This window comes from Catharus ustulatus, chromosome 5, assembly GCF_009819885.2.
Source record: "Catharus ustulatus isolate bCatUst1 chromosome 5, bCatUst1.pri.v2, whole genome shotgun sequence".
NCBI classification, from domain to species: Eukaryota; Metazoa; Chordata; class Aves; order Passeriformes; family Turdidae; genus Catharus; species Catharus ustulatus.
Genome location: NC_046225.1, coordinates 13956661 through 13974296, shown reverse-complemented (window position 1 = coordinate 13974296; position 17636 = coordinate 13956661). Strand labels below are relative to the sequence as shown.

The 17636-nt window shown below is 45.0% G+C and overlaps 1 protein-coding gene across 2 annotated transcripts; it reads left to right on the top strand.

Annotated features, from left to right (window-relative positions):
* The first annotated feature begins 6634 nt into the window (after positions 1-6634).
* Positions 6635-15115, top strand: REELD1 (reeler domain containing 1). Of its 2 annotated transcripts, none has more exons than XM_033061360.1 (7): positions 6635-6668; positions 7721-7941; positions 8673-8895; positions 10495-10646; positions 11405-11666; positions 12311-12374; positions 14283-15115. In XM_033061360.1, the coding sequence occupies exons 2-7, from the start codon at positions 7722-7724 to the stop codon at positions 14871-14873; spliced, it is 1512 nt and encodes a 503-aa protein (XP_032917251.1). In that variant the 5' UTR covers positions 6635-6668; position 7721; the 3' UTR covers positions 14874-15115. The 2 variants fall into 2 exon arrangements, with proteins under 2 accessions (XP_032917251.1, XP_032917250.1); XM_033061359.1 differs by having other exon boundaries at positions 11387-11666.
* The last annotated feature ends 2521 nt before the right edge of the window (positions 15116-17636 follow it).

The following is a 17636-nucleotide window of genomic DNA, read 5'->3' as shown; positions in this document are numbered from 1 at the left end:
TTTGAAGCAACAGCTCATTTAATTATGCTAACAGTTACAAAAATACTGATTGGAAGGTAAGCAGGCACGGGGTAATTGCAAATCAGAGCCCTGTGTTGATGGCAAAATAATAGTTTAAGGGATGGTGGGAAGGGAAATGCTAATGGTTTGGTGACAATGGCCTGTCCCTTTTGGAAAACACAAGGTCAGCTTTAAATGCCAGTCTGGTAAGAGTCATCGGCTAAAAAGTTCAGCTGTCCAAAAAATCTTGAATTGTGGATTGAATCAAGGGATATAACAGTGACACTTCAACAGTTAGGGGTGGGGAAAGAATTGAATCAAATGGAAGAAAAGCCTTAAGGGTGAAAAGAAAGCTCTGTGCCAGCTGAGGAAGTCAGTCAGAGGTGAAGAGCTCTCAGTTGGTATGTCAGTACAGCCTGGTAGCTACTTCACCTCCTGCCTGTGTACCCCCCACCCTTCCTCTGCTTGGGGTGACCTTTTTCTTGTGCTTCTCTACCAAACACAATGGACTTCTTCAGTAAAAAGCAATTTTGACTAATATCTAAATCTACTCCTGAAAACACACTAGGAATCTGAAAGCTTTTGTCAACATGCCACATGTGTCCTCTCCAGGCAGTTCCTTCTTTCTCCCATCCACTCCTCCCACAAGCTGGTACAATCTCTATTCTCTGTGTCCAGCCAGAAATGAGAACAAGTGCATTAGAGTATGGGGTATGCAAGGGGTGGCGGGGGAACCTCTGAGCTGACAGCAGAGAGGGAACTTGTGTGTATTTTGCAACAATGCTCCCAGATAATTAAAGCACAGTGAGTAAATCCAGCTCAATTTTATATGGATACTTATTCCAGTTTATAAAGTGTATTTTCTCCTTTTACATGCAGTCAACCAAGAAAAAAACCCAAACTAACTCTGAAAATTCAGGTACTCCTTCACTGTTAAGTGCAGGAGTGTTCCTGCACTTAACATCACACACTCAGAATGTTTCCTTGTTCTTCATGTCAAAGTTACAAGTTAGGGTAATGTACCTCATGGTAAGGTTACTGAGCCAATTTCTTTTTGCATGAGCTTTCCGAAACCTGGCTTTATTCTTTGAACAGTTTATAATGCCTCCAGGAGCAAAAGTATTTCCAGTTTTGGGTGGATTAACAGAAGTCAACTGTGCAAATATAGCATTGTCCTATTCTTCCCAAGTACCAGTAGCTCTGATGCAAGCTGGAAAAAGGAACATGCCAGTTACCAAAGGGAGAGAACATGAACTGCAAATTTTTAATTTTACTGTTTTATAAGATGAAGAAGTAATTTTAAATTATTTTGCAGTCAGTAGTTAACCTTTACACATTAAGCACTCCAGAAGCCATGACAGAACACACAAATAGAGTTGCTACTGTATGATATGCTTCAATAATTTATCATTTTCTGACAAGGGTTGAAAAAGGTCCAGGATATAAGACAAATCACCAACTTGTTCTGCAGTAAGTGACTTTTTTTAAAAAATGAAGATGTACCTCCAAGTGGGGCATACTATTTTTCATTTGCCTTGTCATCTGTATGTAGCTGGCAGGTAACTATCTGCTTTCAGTCCTGGAGACTGTCCAGATTTTGTGTCTGTTTTTTTTGTTTTTATTTTTAATACAGGGTTAAATTTTTTTCCCTCCCCCTCCACACACCTACCCACATATAGCAACACATTTTGCTGACTTTGATTTCATGTCAAGAGTTTGCATTGTTAACTTTTTAACTGCGGTTCAGTTTCTACAAGTCTAGTTGTAGATCATATTTCAGTTGTAATCTGCTACTTCTGCTGGTCTAATCACATACTAAATTCTATATAAATATAAATACTGTGTAGTTGACATGCCAAGGGGCTTTTTAATGTATTCTAGGTCATGAAGTCACTATTACTATGTGAGATAGAGAGATTTGCATTGAAGGTTAGCTGTTACAATTCATATTTAAATTTCAAAAGTAGCAAAAGAAATGAAGCATTTACTTCCCACAATCACTGACTTCCAGTTTTATTTTACTAGTTCTCCATGTGCCATTATTTACCACATCCTGATGCTCTTGCCCCAATAGCTGTATATAAAACTCAGGGATTAAGCTCACTGAGATCAGAACTGACCATGAAACATTAATGTCTTGAACAACCCACAAGCATTTGTCCACCACTTTTCTTAGAAGAACATACCCAAAATTAAGTAATCCAAAACTGACAAAAATGACTGAATTTCAAAGACTAAAGCTGCACCCATGTTGGTAATCAGTACTTCTATGCAATGAGATCACACCATGAAACCATGGGAAGTCAGCTATCCCACCTTCAGCACATTCAGTTCACAGACATACTCTATGAAGAACAGTAACTGTAAATTTGCTACATCTCCACATCCAGCACAAGTTTTTTGCACTTGAAGAGCCCAACTGAGCCACTTAAACAAAAGCCTGGCTGGGAGCAGCAGCATAGCATCCCACATGGAAACAAGAGAGAACCTAGAAGGAAGCAAGTACTCACTGTGTGGTAAAGCAGCCAAAACCAAGTCACTACTAAAGCCTAGAGTGCCTTAGAGTTGCCCCTATATAAAGGGAGCAGAGCATGCTAGGAAGGTTTTGTTTTAAAGGTGTATACCCTGATTACCACTCACTTTTGTAATTTGTTTCCACCTGGTTCCTAGTTCAAAGGGAATCTAATGCACACTGATCATCATTCATTCAAGTTCTTCCTATCTTTTTTGTGATATTAAATGACAAAACAGCTACTGAGAGCCCTTCTGGGTATGACTTGGTTGTTAGTTCCTCAGGCTTTTTCACAGCTCTGAAAACCAGCTGTGCCCCACAGCTGTGTTGTTCCTGGGAGATAAGAAAGCATGAAAATGTTTGCAAAGTGACAGCCTTGCAATGTGTGACTGATGGTGCCAGAGCAATTCCTGATCTTTAATATCCCAGCTCACACCCGTGGCCAGCTCCAGCCCTGTGTTGGTTTTGAAAACAAGCAAGCTGTAGAGTCAGCAGTTTCAAACGCTCAAATTCCTGTGCCAAAATGCTCTCCAAGGCCTGAAATCAGATGAGAGGAGGTATTTTCCTGGGCTGCTGTATTCACCCTGAGCAAGGGATTCAGCCACAGGATCCCTCTGCCAGGTCACTCTAATGGAGCTCAGAGGCAGCTCCCACTCAGTGCCATGATCACACCACCTGCCTGGCCTTGCCTTTATCTAACACAGCAGCAACAAAGGATCATCCTTTAGAACAGAGGGTTGGTTTTGTGTATAGAAGTTATAAAATAGCTTAAGTGGTGAGAAGTGAGAGTAGCTCTCCATGGATGCTTTGCATCTGCTGTGCACAGTGCACTATGAGAAAATCCATATGGGCTCTGACTGATGCCATGTGCATGTGAGGAGCCCAGCATCTGAGGGCATGTTCGTTTTACCTGCTGTCTGTGTTCCTCATCTTACTCAATCTTATTAAAGCAATATTAAGGTATTTATTGCTAGGCCTTACCTCTCTTTCTTCCCCTCCCCTGAACCCTCCTCTAGAGAAGAACAACTGCCCAGGTTGCAGTAATTACCAAATAAAATAAAGAGTTATTTTGGTTTGAATTTGTAAAGGAAAGAGGGTCACAATGTATGTTGCATGCGTGTATATGAGCCAGTTCATTGCCTGCAGTGACATTTTAGACAATGTCACACTTTAAGTGACAGAGGAACAGCAAGAATAGTAAACTGGATAAAAGGGGAAGGACCTGCGAGTACTTTTGCCAACTCTCTGCCTAACAAGTATCAGAAAAACATCCTAGACTCTTCAAACACAGAGGCACACACATGCATAGGTCAACTCTGAGATGCCAGTTTCTAGAGATTTTTCTCCATTCTCCCTGTGGGACTACCATGGATTTTTAGCCACTCATCTCACAGCTGAGCACTGTTTTTTGTTTTAAAGTTGACTTGAAATATTCTTAAATAAGGTGGTGCTGCCAGCTTTGCTGATTTAATGATCAGTTTCATATGATCTGAACTCAGCTGTTGCCACCTTCAAGCTGTCTACTTGATCAACCTGTCCATTCTTCCCTAAGCCCTCTCAAACTTTGCTAACAGGACTCAGGTGGCTACAGCTGACCAGAATGAAATTCTAACTCATTAAAACCCTTATCTTGCAGCAGCTAAGTATTTTCCCACCTGTCAATGAAGCAACCAGCTTGCTCTGGAGCATCAGCTCTGAGTTTCTTACATCCATGTCCATATTACATACTGATCTCCACTGCACCTGCTCCACATCTGCTGCGCTTGTTGTGGCCTGGTGGTGTTGAAGCAATCTGCAGGAAGGATAGTTTCTGTACCAGAGAACCTGCAGTGGTATGGGGTTTATAATCCTGAGCACTTATCAGTGACATTTCAACTTACATGGTTTATACTCTATCTTAATTATCAAGCCACTACAGAGCATGCACAGTTGTCCCCAGTGCTATTTCAAATTCCCAGCTATGGTCCAAGGGGTTTTTTAATTCTAGAAATCCCCTACACAAATGCTACTGGGAAAACAATAGGCAGGGTGTAAATTGTCTTATGTCCCCTTCTCCTGACAGCTTCCTACTAACGAAGACGTCTATGACAAGAAAAAGCAAAGCTCTCTCCCATTCCAGCAGTGCCACGTGGTCTGTCTGGGCCCTATGGTCAGAGCTGAGCCCGGCTGAGCTCAAGTGACTCCAGCAGGTCACAGCCCTGGCCAGAGAAGGCTGAGGCAATGCTGTCCTGGTGGGTGATGCAACCAAAGGCTCTGAGAGGGCTGTATTTCTTATTGGGAACATCTGCTTGTCACTTGGCATTTGAACGAGCAGTTTGAAGCTGCTGGTAGGTGCTTGTGTCACGGTAATGACTGTGACAGGCTTTTTCCATCTCTGAGGAGGACATGGTTGTGACATTTGCTTTGAATGCAGCTTTGAAGTCACTGACTTCCTGTGTTTGAGACCGGCAGTGAGGATGAATTCTGTGTAAAGCTGTATTTCAGATCAGCCCAGCAATTAACACTATCCAGGCAGTGCCATCTGACTGGTGCTGCTGAACCTGTGAACAGCAGCATGGCCTGAGGCTGCTGCAGCCTTGGAAGTGAGCATGGATAGTTCAGTGCTGCCCTACATCCTCTGCTGTTACACATGGGTTAGATCTGTTTGAGCCTCTGCTCCCCACAACTTTGCATGGTGCTCCAGGGAACACCAAACACTGATGTTTCAGGGTCTGCACTTGGGCCACTTTTTCATCTTTCCCAGGTGGAGAAATGACCCCCACTGATTTTAGGAATATGTTAGAAAGGAAAAACCATAAAAGACTGGCTGGTTTCAGGAAAGGATTAGTCATCAATACAGCACAAAGGTATTCTTTTTTGTGTATGAAGGATGGGCAATTACAAGCTGGAACAGAATCAAGTATGCAAACTTGTCCTGCCTTCCTGTGAACTATGCTCTGCTTCTACTGAGAAAAGGAAAGAAAATTATAAGACTTACATTATATATTGAAATTCAGTGATTTTAAGGCATCTTTCAAATGCAGAGGAGAGCAGGCTGATGAGAGCCCAGTACCAGCAGCTTCCATGCTTTCCAGCTAGCTGAGAGCTGGGCTGTCAGCAGCAGAACCTCAGTGCCAGCCCAGCATCTTGTGTCTCTTCCAAAAGACAGGCAGTAGAGCAGGGCAGACTGATGGTAACAGTGCTAATAAGTGAAGCATCTGCAAGCTTGCCCCCAGTTTTTGGGGGATGCCCTAGGCAGAGGTCACCAGGATGCCCCCTCTGGACAGACTCACACAATGGTCAGATCCCAAGCAGGATTACAGATAAGGCACCGCTGGCAGAAACGAGCCACTGGCAGGGAACAGGATGAGCCTGGTCACAGTGGCCAGGGTCATCAGAGAGCCCTGATCACCAGAGCAGTTTGCAGTCATGAGGGGCAGGATCAGCTCTGCCTCCAACTACCAGCACAGCTGCAGCAAAACTCGGGCAAGGAGCAGGGCTGACAGCCTGGACATGAATACAGCTCATGTGCTGGGGGACAGTCACACTTATCAGATGTTTGGTCCCCTGTGCCAGCTTCAGGGGATTTGTGGGGTGTTGATGGCTCCTTCTGGCAAGGCTGGCACATGGGATGAGCCTTCCCAGCCTTTGTAGCAAAATTCTGCTTTTACTGCCAAAATTAATCCTATGTGAGCATGAGAAACAGGGCACACTGCTGGGGTGACATGGAGGGAGCTGATGTGGCTTGGCTTTGCTTTGCTTCAGCATGGAAGAGGGGATATGTGTGTGGGGAGGGTAACAGGGAAGAAAAAGTCTCATCATCCTGCACCTCTGCAAAAGAGTTTCAGGGTCCCACACAAACCATTTCCATGATTTGCTGTGGGTCTTCTCCTCCCTTTCTCACTAGTTGAAGAAACTTGGAGATTTAACACACACACATAGACAAAGAAAAAAGAGAAGAAAAAAAAAAAAGGGTAGGATGTGAAAAAAACCCCTAATATGATTAAAGCAGGATTTGAGCACTGGCAGAGAGCTGCCGTGGGTGGTGGGTATTAGCAGTAACAGCTGCTGCGCTTCCCATTAGAGGAGCAGGCGAGGAAGGTCCCTGAAAGGATGGGTCTCTGGCAGGCTGGCAGGGCAGTGGTGGCAGCGAGCCCGGCAGCGAACGTGCCCCAAGGTAAGAGCCGGCAGCACCGGCAGCCTGAGCCGGGCAGCCCCGGGGAGCAGCGCTGGATGGGCACAGGAGGGCGGTGGGGCTGGGATGGGAAACAGCCCGGGCAACACCCAAGGGAAAGAGCTGCTGCTCGGGGCTACTTCCATGAGATCCTGCGAGAAATCCTGTCCAGCAAGGGAGATTTAGGTGTGCCCAGAAGGGAGGCCGGCTTCACGATAAGGAGACATCCTGCCGCTGGTCCAGCAGGGCTGGGAGAGTTAGCAAAGGCTCCTGTAATTCTCACGAGCACACAACTGCTTGGAGTAGCAGGATGCTTGCCTGTGGAAGGTTAAACTGCATCCGTCTGCTTGCTGCTTTAGGCTGGGCATGAACTGTTTCGCGTGCAGTGGTGCTTCATTAGTCAGCTGGCAAGTTTCAGAAGTGCTTGAGAGGGAGGTGTAAGCTAGATTTCCTCAGCCTCTATTGCCTCTAATTTATTTATGTTTACTCATTGACTAAGTGTAGTGACATCTAAGGCAGGAAAGGCTGCATGTTGAAAAGGAGATGGTAGAAAGCGCTACATTAAAATCAGAAGCACCTGCTTTGCGATATCCATTACAATAAATGCCACACACTCATCCTTCAGCTTCACTTTGAAAAGTGCATTTTGAAAAAGCAGAAGAGCACAATACTCTGTTCAATCTGGAAATGTGTTTTGTGTTGCCACCGCGGCTCTGTGATGGCAGGCAGGGGCAGCTCTGCAGGTCAAACGGGAGTGGTGGAGGGTGCTGAGTGTGGCTGTACACAGCCTGCTCCTCGTCCTAAAAACCACAAGGGTTTTTATAGCAAATCTTTTCTGGCTGCTCCCTCCATGGGCAGCTTCGCAAGAAATACATCCTCTTGTGGGGGGCTCTTCCTTCTCCCAGCCTGAACAGTTCACTTCAGAGTGTAAACGCTGGGGATTCCCAAAGTGGCTTCAGAGATTGGGGAAGGTGGCTCTGGAGATGAGATAAAACAATGGCACCATTTGGGAAGCCACTGCTCTGAAGTGAACTCCACACTGTTTCCTGCTGTAGGATGGAGGATGGTGGGAGAGCCCACACTGCCATTGTTGGCTGGGCCTGCACGACCCTGTGCCTGGTCTCCTACGCAGCCGCCTTCTCGCAGGGCGCGAGCCTTTCTGCCTGCACCGACATGATGCCCAGGCACCTGAGGGTGCAGCTGCACAGCTCCAACAGCAACTACGTCACTGTCCACACCAACGTGTCCTTCTACTTCCCAGGAGACAAGGTGCCAGGTAAGGAACAGCTTCTCATTCCCGCCTCTGAAAAATACATGGTAACTTCTCTCAAGTGATGGAATTAATCTCTGTGAGTCTGGGAGAGGGATAACTGCTCTGAGTGAGCTACAACACCTCTCTTGTCATGAGGACATACTTACAGAGGAATTCTGTTTCCAGCATGGGTACTTTGGGTGGGATTCATTTATCTCAAATGTGTCTCAACCACACCAGACCTTATTACATGCAATGGCACATGAGAGGCACCTCCAGTGGGTAAAGTCACCTTCCCAGTTGCTCTGCACCACTTAAAGGGGTCTGGGTGATTCACCTGACTCTTGGGCATGGTTGGCAGCATTCCCCATCTCTGGCATTGCTGCTTCTCAGGCAGATGCAGACAGAGCTGAGAGGCATTATTCCCCAGTTTGGTCATTTGCCCATTCATCCATGTGCAAAACAAAACCCCTCTGAGAGCAGAACATGAGCTTTCACATATATACAGAGCAGTGTCCAAACCTCCTTCCTTAAAAATGGCTGCATGCTGCCTGATCCAATGTGGTTAACAGCTTATCATCAAGGAGGGATGGGGGGAAAGACTCAGGCAAATGCTGTGGGCAATAACACATTGCAAAACTAAAGGTGTTTTCAGTAGTGTTGGCCAAGGTTTTTTCTGGGAACTCCACTGCAGGCAGTTCACTCTATAACAGCAAGATAAATCCCTTTGTGTCCCGTGTTTTGTCTTCCAAAAGTGACAGTAAGAAGCACTCGGGACTACATGGGCTTTATGCTGCAAGCTCGCAGAGTGTCCAACAATGAAATTGCTGGCACATTCATCTTCCTGCCTCCTGGTTCCAAGCTGCTGACTTGTTTTGAAGATGGTGACACTGTCACACACTCGGACAAGTCACTGAAGAGAAACCTGTCCTTTGTATGGAAAGCACCAGACCAACCCATTGGAGACATCAAGTTTTTGTAAGGACATGCTGGTTCCTAATGTGTCTTCTCAGTTGCAGGCTGTCTAGCACTGTGGTTTATGTATCTTGAACCCAATATAGCTAAATACTTAACAAATGCTGCAACAGCATCCCAGTTGGTACATAAATCACCATTAATATCTGCTGTGTCATTAATATCTGCTGCTTTTTATTTACATGGTCACTGTTTTCTCAGAATAGATACACTGGAAGATGACAGCTTAAGCATTTTAGGAAACAGAAATATTAAATTATAAAGAGAGAACTGTGACCACGTTGCCTGTCTTTCTAAATAATACAGCCCATAGGACTTCCCTGCCTACAGGATAATCTTGTATATCACTTCTTAAAAAAAAAAAAAAAAGTTAAATGTAAACAGAATTACTCACAAATTACTCACAATAGAAAGAGAGTGAGCACTTTGTCAAAACTTGACATCTCTGTTTTGCACCAAAGCCCAAAGTGTCCAAGGAGCTTGGTTCTGATTTGGAATGAAATTAAACTTCTTCTAACTGACTGCCTTAGAGGAAGCACAGTGGCTTTTCATTTCAAAAGAGATTAAATTGTTATATTTCAACTTTAAAACATCACTTATAAACTGCATGGCCAGATCCTTGGCTGCTTCCCAAATTCTAAGTAACCTGTTGAGTGTCGTGGCTTGAGTATCTCATCATGATTCAAGAAAAAATCATTGAAACAGAAATATTGCTGCTTGGAATTTCCAATTTTTGGCCATTACTTTAGATCAGAAAATACTATTAAAGAAATACTATTAAACTCACAAAAATCTCTAAATAGACTCAAGTAAATCCCAACAAGACCTAGTCCTAGCCATAGACTCTGGCACTTCCTTCACACTCTGACTTTTGACCCTCCAGGCTGATACCTGATAGACTCTCCCTTTTTACCCTGTCACAGCATCTGGAAAAATGCCTTGTTAGGCTTAAAAATGCCTTGCAAGTGTCATTTGGCACAGGAAAATCCAGGTTGGTTCCCCCTTAGATAATTCTCAGAAGCAGCTGAGCAATCTGAGCTGAAATTCTCCCAAAACCTCCAGCTTAAATAAGGCTCTCAGGGTGAAGTTAAAGGTTGGCCAATACAGTTTTGGCACCTGACAAAAAGCAGAGGATTAGGCAGGCTCAAATATCAGAGGGCTAAGAAGAGAGACTTTTTCTTACCCTTACCTATTCTGCTGTTTGCACAAGTTACATCGGCTTGTTTTAATTAATAAATACCACTGTTGTTTCCCTGCCTACAGAAGATTATAAGCAGAGCTAGTCCAAGTTTTACAAATGCACTTCTATCAACATGATGAATGTAATACAGCTTTTTAATTTTTTTTTGTTTGTTTAAGTTCCCACACATTTTTTGGCTGAACTTACTTATTAATTGAGTGGTGATTCTTCACCCCAAATCTTTCTCATGGGACCTGGTACCTTTTATTTGTAATAGAAAACATATGACAGGCTAATCCTTTAAAATACTTTCGTGTTGGTTCTCTCTTCAGATTAAAGCAGTCTTTATCATTAGCTGAACAGCCAGATGTTTTATTAATGCTATACAGCCAGTAAATTCTTGCCTAATTGTGTTTCAACAGCATCTCCATAGTCCAGTCATACTTTGTTTACTGGGCAAAGATTGAATCTGCTGTTGTGGCTCAGGGAGGGCAAAACAAGACTCTTGCTGACAAGAAGCCCAACACCATAGCTCCCACACCCCCACAGGGACCAGCTGACCTTCATCCCACAGGTATGGTGAGCAAACCTTGTTCCTTACCAACACCCCCTGCAGAGTGCTTTTACAGCTTATTCTGGGCAAGCGTCCAACACAAGTGGCCAAAACAAGCCACTAAATGAGGGACCCATTTAACTGCTGTGTCTGTCAAGGAGATCAGTGATGGCCATGGTGAGCTCCTTGAAGTCAGGGTGTGGGTCAGTATCTGAGGTGTGGGTCAGTATTTGAGGTGTGGGTCAGTATTTGAGGAGCCAGTTCCAAGGAGGGCACCAGAAAGTTAAACGGGGCTGCCAGCTCTTACGATTTCAATGCAAAATACTTTACCTAAAATCTCAGCTCTTGAAGAGAAGGAAATGCAATTAGCAATGTTGCCTAAACAGAGGAACATATTTGTCTCTAAATGTGATTACTGCCCTCCAGGTATATATTTAGTTGTATTTATGCAGCCTCTGGTCAGTAGGATGCTCCAAGAATTTACATACACCCAAATCAGATGTATTTCTCAGCATTTTTGGCATGGCACCAAGGCTGAGTTTTAATTATTTTACTTGACCATTATATAGGCAGAGAACTTTGCTGCTTTAATTTCCATGTGGGTTCCCTCTTAAAAATAAGTGACATGAAAATAAAGAGTCACTGTTACAAACCTTCCTGGCAAACCTTGGCACTGAGTGGGATTTGAAATAAACAAACCAAAGACAATAGACTTCTGCTCCCCTCTCTCTGATTTTTGTTTTGTCTCCCTGCTGGACAAGGTCCCATCTCTCCTGCAGCTGCCACTGGCTCCCTGCTGACTGCCAACCCCACTGGCATCGTGGCAACACCAGCCCCGGAGCCAGGTTTTGATGTGGGGTCAGACACTCGTCCCATTGCTGAGCCAAAGCAGCCAGCCCGGACTTCACGGGCTGTGTCCAGCAGGAGCATCCAGTCCAGAGGCCAGGAACTGTCCCTTCCCACCCAAGATGTTGGAATGGTGGATGCCTTGCAAGGTTCCCTCTCCCAGGACAATGCCTCCAGCTACAGCACCTTCAACGGGTAAATCTAGGTGGTGGGAAAAGCTGTTTCTCCAGTCCTTGTGGGGAAGGAAAATAGTACTAGTTTCCCTACAGATGAACAAGGAAGACGTAGGAAGGTGTCTGTGTGTAGAGGAGGGGTGAGAGGGTGTTTGTTTGCTGAGATTTTGAGAAATAATCCTTTGGATATTGCACGACAGACAGTGATGGAGAAAATCCAAAACACCTAAGAACCCAACGCTGTGTTACTCAGCACAGTGGGGGACTGGCCAGGCGGTGGAAAAATGTGATAAAACCTATCGACTGTTACAACATTTTTCTGAAAGTGCATACAAATATCCAGTGAAACAGTGAACTCAGCAGACCTATTTCTCCATCTGCAGGGAAAAAGAAAAAAAAGGATGCAAAGCAATTATGACATTTGGGCTTGAGGACGTCTGCTCAGAAGTCTTAGAAGGTTTGGGCTGCATGAGCTTTCATGCAACATTTCCTACTGTGGGTGAAAATGATGGGGATAGGAATCAATGATCAGGCATAATTCAAAATACAGCTTGTATGATCTACATTGCCTGCATGCATCCCAAAACTTCTCTAAGGAGCAGCACTTGGTGGTGTGAGCCACAGGTGTCACTTGCTAACCCTGCCTTTCCTTTGTCTATATTTCAGAGCAGGAAGCATTGCCAGTGCTGCCACTCTATCCCTGTGTTTGATGTGTACAGGCAACAGGAAGGTAAGCACCGAGGTGTTGGGGGGACGCCCTAGCAGCCCCTTGTTTTTCTTTTTTTTTTTTTTTAGCCCTCTGCCTGGGTTTTTAAGAGGTCCACTGTAAAAGCAATTGCTTTTCCTTATGTAGCCGTGACTACAGGCTGCTGGAAATGTGTGTGCTTAGAGATACAGAGCTAATGGGATAAGTCCACTATGCAGGTGATGGAGAGAAGAAAAATACAAGGAGAAGAAAGAACTAGGGCTTCCAGGGTGCAAAGGAAGAAGAGAAATAATCTCACAGAAAATAAAAGACAAATAGGACATACAGCACATAATGAGCCAGAAATATTTAGGAAGGAGCAGAGGAGAGAGAACAAGTAAAGGAGAGTTGTGTATCATGAGCACCTGGCAGAGGCATGGAGAAAAGTGGAGAACTGGCAGTAGACAGAAACCAAAGGGAAGGGTGAGTTACTGTACAAGGCAAGATCAGAAGAACATAATGAAACAAAACCACTGAGAAATTAGGCAAGAATGGAGAGGACTATGAAAAGAAAGGAGAAATAAGTTGAAATAGGGCAAGGACTTGCAAGGCAGTTCCATTTTCTATCCCAAAGTCCCAAATCCTGCAGTATATCCTTACAGTAAGGCATTTGCATTTGGGGGGCAAGTTACCCATACACATGCAATCCAAACTTTGCCAGCCTGCTACTTTACAGTTTGCAGTTCAGCCACTGCAAGCCTTCTATTTACTACTGTATTTCAATAGCAGCTTCAGAAACCATTCCTTCCACAAAGGATGGTCTGACCCTCCACTACTTTGCTTCACAGCTTGCCAGGGCTCCTACCTCAGCTTTGTGCTCCTGTCACACTGTCTTCCCAGGAAGCTTTAGAAATCACTAATGATGGTAGAGGGTGAGAGTTTCTCTGGTGTAATTAATGGATGTGTGAAAAAGCCTGCTGGGCTGGACAGGCTGGAGAGGTGCCAGCTACTGAGGGCCAGATCCAAATCTCAGTGGAACTAAATTAAAAACTCCAGTATGTTTTTCAGGTTTTGGATGGGGGCTCAGGTGCATAGTGGGAATGGAAAAATTCATTGGGGGCCTCCTAAATTGCATGCTTGTTCCCCAGTTAGTCTTGGATGATACCTGCAGCAAAGCCTGGGCTGCAGAACCAGTGTGGAGCAGCTGGCATTTTGTGACAGTTAAAATAAGGTGCATGGAACCAGACAGTCCCCAGAAACAGGCCCAGGCAGGAAGTGTCATTCCCACTAAAATGGGTGGTTAAGCAGTACAGAGGGGCAGAAGATTTCAGACTGGCTGTATAAACTGAGAAAGCAATACAGGCCTTGGGAAGAGTTTATAGCTTGTATGAATGCCCCAAAACTGCTGATGGCGAAGGCCATCCCAAGTCTCCCACGTCCATAGATGCTGCAGCCTCAGAAGGGCAATACTGAATCCCAGTGGGTCCATGTGAGCCTACACATGCAGCTTGGCTGGGAAGATCACACCTGCCCTTTCAGCATGACCCTGGTGCCACTCAAGGTGGGAACTGTTTACTAAGTGATACAATTTTGTGATAATGATGCCTGTGAAAAATACCACCGCCACAACAGGAGCTGCAGATGTTTAGTTAGACAAGGCAGTGACCTTCCTCTCTACCTGTGCCCTTCACCTTGGCCCCTCTAACCCACACTGCCTTTGCTTCTGGGACCAACTTGAGAACCTTGTTCCTCCCATGGCAGCTCTGGTAAGCATGGAGCAGGGTTCTATCTGCTTTGTAGACAGGGAATAGAGAGCAGTTAATCTAAAACCAGAGAGACACATGGGCATCAGAAACAGAGTTGAAGGGTTCAGTGAGGTAGGCAGTGGGAACTTAAATCAGCCCCCTTTTCTCTTCCCTCAATGCACATTTTGGCATGTTTTTGCTTTCAAAGGGCAGCACTGAGAGTGGGACCATCTTGAAAGCCTCCCTACGTGTGACAGCATCTCCCTCTGCCTTGCACATACGCACTCACCTGGGTGACATTGCTGCAACCACAGCCTGGCCTGGTGATGCCAACGCTGCTGGCAATTTGTCCTCGGCTTCGAGGCAAATGGCAGGAAGAGAGGTGGCACCACAGCCAGAGGAAGCAGGCACCAGGGCTGAGGAGAAAAAGGATGAGCAGGAGGCAGCTGGGAATACCCTGCCATGGGTGACCAGACCAGCTCCTGAATCTGCTGCTCCCGGGAAAGGGGAGGGCCCTGGCAGAGGACCCCGACTCCTTGCAGCCCAACTCGGCATCCTGCTGGTGTGCACGGCCGCGCTGAGCCTGGTGCTGGCGGCTGCCATGCGCTGTGTCTGTGCCCAGCACTGCCACAAGCGAGCCGAGGTGTCCTTCAGCGAGCCCGAGCCTGACGTCATCACTGTCACGGAAAACGGGGAGGTGATGCACTTCCGAAAGATCCGGGACAACAGCTTCGTGCTGCTGCAAGCTCAGTACAACTGGGTCAGCCCCTCGAGCAGCGGGAAGACAATGGTGGTTTAGTCCCTTTTTGTGCTGCCATATAGGCAAACAGACCCAAAGCAGCCAGTTCACAGAGGTGTTAGGCAAAAGTATCTAAGCTACAGCTGCTGAGAAAATAGAAGCTGATAGATTGCTCAGTGTGTTACACTTACTGCAATTAATATTGTATATCTGCTCATTAACTGTCACTGTGGCAGTGACATACACTTCCTCTGTTGCCTTAAGGGTGTAGCCTAAAATAGAAATTCTTCCTCTGCACTGTGGTATTGACTTCTGTTTAATCTCAGAATATAAGTTTCTAGTGTTATATTTCTTCCTAGGAACTACAAACCCAACCATTCTCATTTAAGAGCTTACAGGTTTGACTTTGTGCACTTGGCATCCCTCAGATGACAAATATTTGCCACAGGATTTCAAATTTTAATTTGAAAATAAAAAGCAATAACTCATTAGTGGAGAACATTGATCCCAAGAATGCTGAATTGATCCATGGAGTGAAACACAGGAGACAGACACCAGCTTTTGGGGGAGAAACATGCCTCCTCATCAGGTGCAAATGGAAGAAAATCTTTCCTGTCCATTTGCACCTGATGAAGAAGCTTGTTGAAGCCTGACAGCCAACATTTATTTAGTCTTTTACTTTGAGCCAGCTCAGTGACACTGTGCAGAAACATGGACTGAGAAGTACCCTTCCCAGGTCACTTTGGAGATGCCCTGCCAAGGCTGCATGGGAAGTTAACAGCATCCTTGTGTTCTGAGTTTGTGCAAACTTCTCTCTGACCATGTGGTTTTCTGTAGGAGATACCTAAAGCAACCCTTGGAAAACAGCATGCTCCTGGACACTTCCTAAGAAGGACAGGTGACAACAGCAAGGGTAAAGTTTTATTTTAGTGCAGCTTTAAAAGAGCCAGAAATAGACCTGATAATGATCCTCTTGAGATGTACATTTTAAAGCCTTTCAGAGAACAAGAATTGACCCTTCTGGTGTCCTTTTCTAGGATGAATCTGCTCAGAGCTGATCATTCCCAAGCCATGTAGAGGGGGACAAACTTACGTTTTGATGCTGCAGCCTAATTCACAGCCCACAGCAATCTCCCTCAACCAAGCAGATAATAACAGGACTCTGATGGTTCACCCAGCCTTCCTGATGACAACTTCCCCTTAGGAGGTCCCTATGGCCATCTCCAACTAGTTGCTCATTTCCATGCTGGACAGTCAGTCAAAGTCCAGCTCTCACATCCTCTCTTACCTCACCACATGAATGGTGACATGAGTTCTCCTTCTCCAGCTCCAGCATGATGCACAGAGTGCAGCTTTTGCTAGAAGTGCCTTCCATTAGCATTCAGAAAGAGCTGGTTTCTGACAATACTGCTGCACTGTGATCAGTGACATTTGTGCTGCACACATGGACAAATTTTTATCAACTTCACTTCTAGGCCCAGTGAGCCCTAGGCAAAAGAAATGAGTAAGAAAAGAAGTGTACTCACAAATGCAGCTTGCAGAGGTGAGCCTGATGTTCTTAACCACTGCGCTTTGAAGAGAAGGGCAACTCTACTGTAGCCCTTTGCTGCACAAAAAACAAGGGTAGTGCTGTAATTGAAAAGAGAAAGTTTGGTTTAGGACTCAGAAGGATGGTTTTATATTCATTAATTGAGCTTATACCCTACCTACTAGTAAGTCTCCAGGTTTTTAAGCACACATTTAGACACTTACAATGGCATTCCTCTCCTGTGTCGTGTGCCTTAGAAAGAAATCATGTTTCTGTAAGCCAGTGTATCTGAACTGTGTAGTGACTAAAACAGACTGCATTCAAGTCATTGTTAATGCAGCCAAAAAAAAAAAATCCTAATTAACTGAGAAAATAGGTCAACAAACTCTTAAATATTTAAAGAACTATCACATATTATTTTAAAAAGTTTCTTATGATGGCATAGCTGTTTATGAATAAATTACAAATACCTATGGCCTCTTTCACTGTCTCTCTGGGATTAATGTTACCAGACTGCTCTGGTTCTTCCTCTCCCCTCAGCTCTTTGCCCACAACCCAGCACTGCTTCTTTCTGGGCTGACTAGAGCAAGGAAAGGCCTCATGGAGGTGTTTGATTGGGAGAGTGGCACTTCAACCCCATTCTGCCTTCTGCCAAACTCTGCCTTCTGCTAAATTGATGTGCCCCAGTATTATTAGTAGTAAAACCAGTAATGGTGAGCTCTGAGGGATACAGCTTCTCTGAATTAGTAATGAGTTTTGCTACTTTGCAGCTCTCTTGGCTGAGACCTAAAGTGCCTGTGTTTTTTTCTTGACTTCCAATGATGTTCCGTTTGTTGTAGCTGCCATGACAGGAGGAATGGAGGTCTTATCTCTTCTTGGGGCTGTTAAAAACATGAGCACCGGTTAATTTATTAACAGGCAAACTATTCAAATATCCCCATTCTTAACTGACTTGCCTAATAGGGAAATTAGTCTGTGCTCATGCTTGTAAGAGATTTCTGAGAAAAAACCATCAGAATTAGGAAAACAAAGGCACAAACCATTCTAATATTTACTGGAGAGACAGGTGAAAGACTTACCTTGTTTCCCTCTCTAGGTGCATGCCTGGGCTGGTCACAGAAGTTCTGTTGGGACTGGGGATCTCAGTTCCTCCAGGGCAGCTCAGCCTGCAGTCACTGTGGCTCATGTTAGGCTGTCATCCCTCAGCAAAATGGTTTGAGGTCAGAAGCACTGAAAGCAGCTAATGCACACCTATCCTGAGCCTATCTCCCCACCAGCCAAACAGGCATCAAACA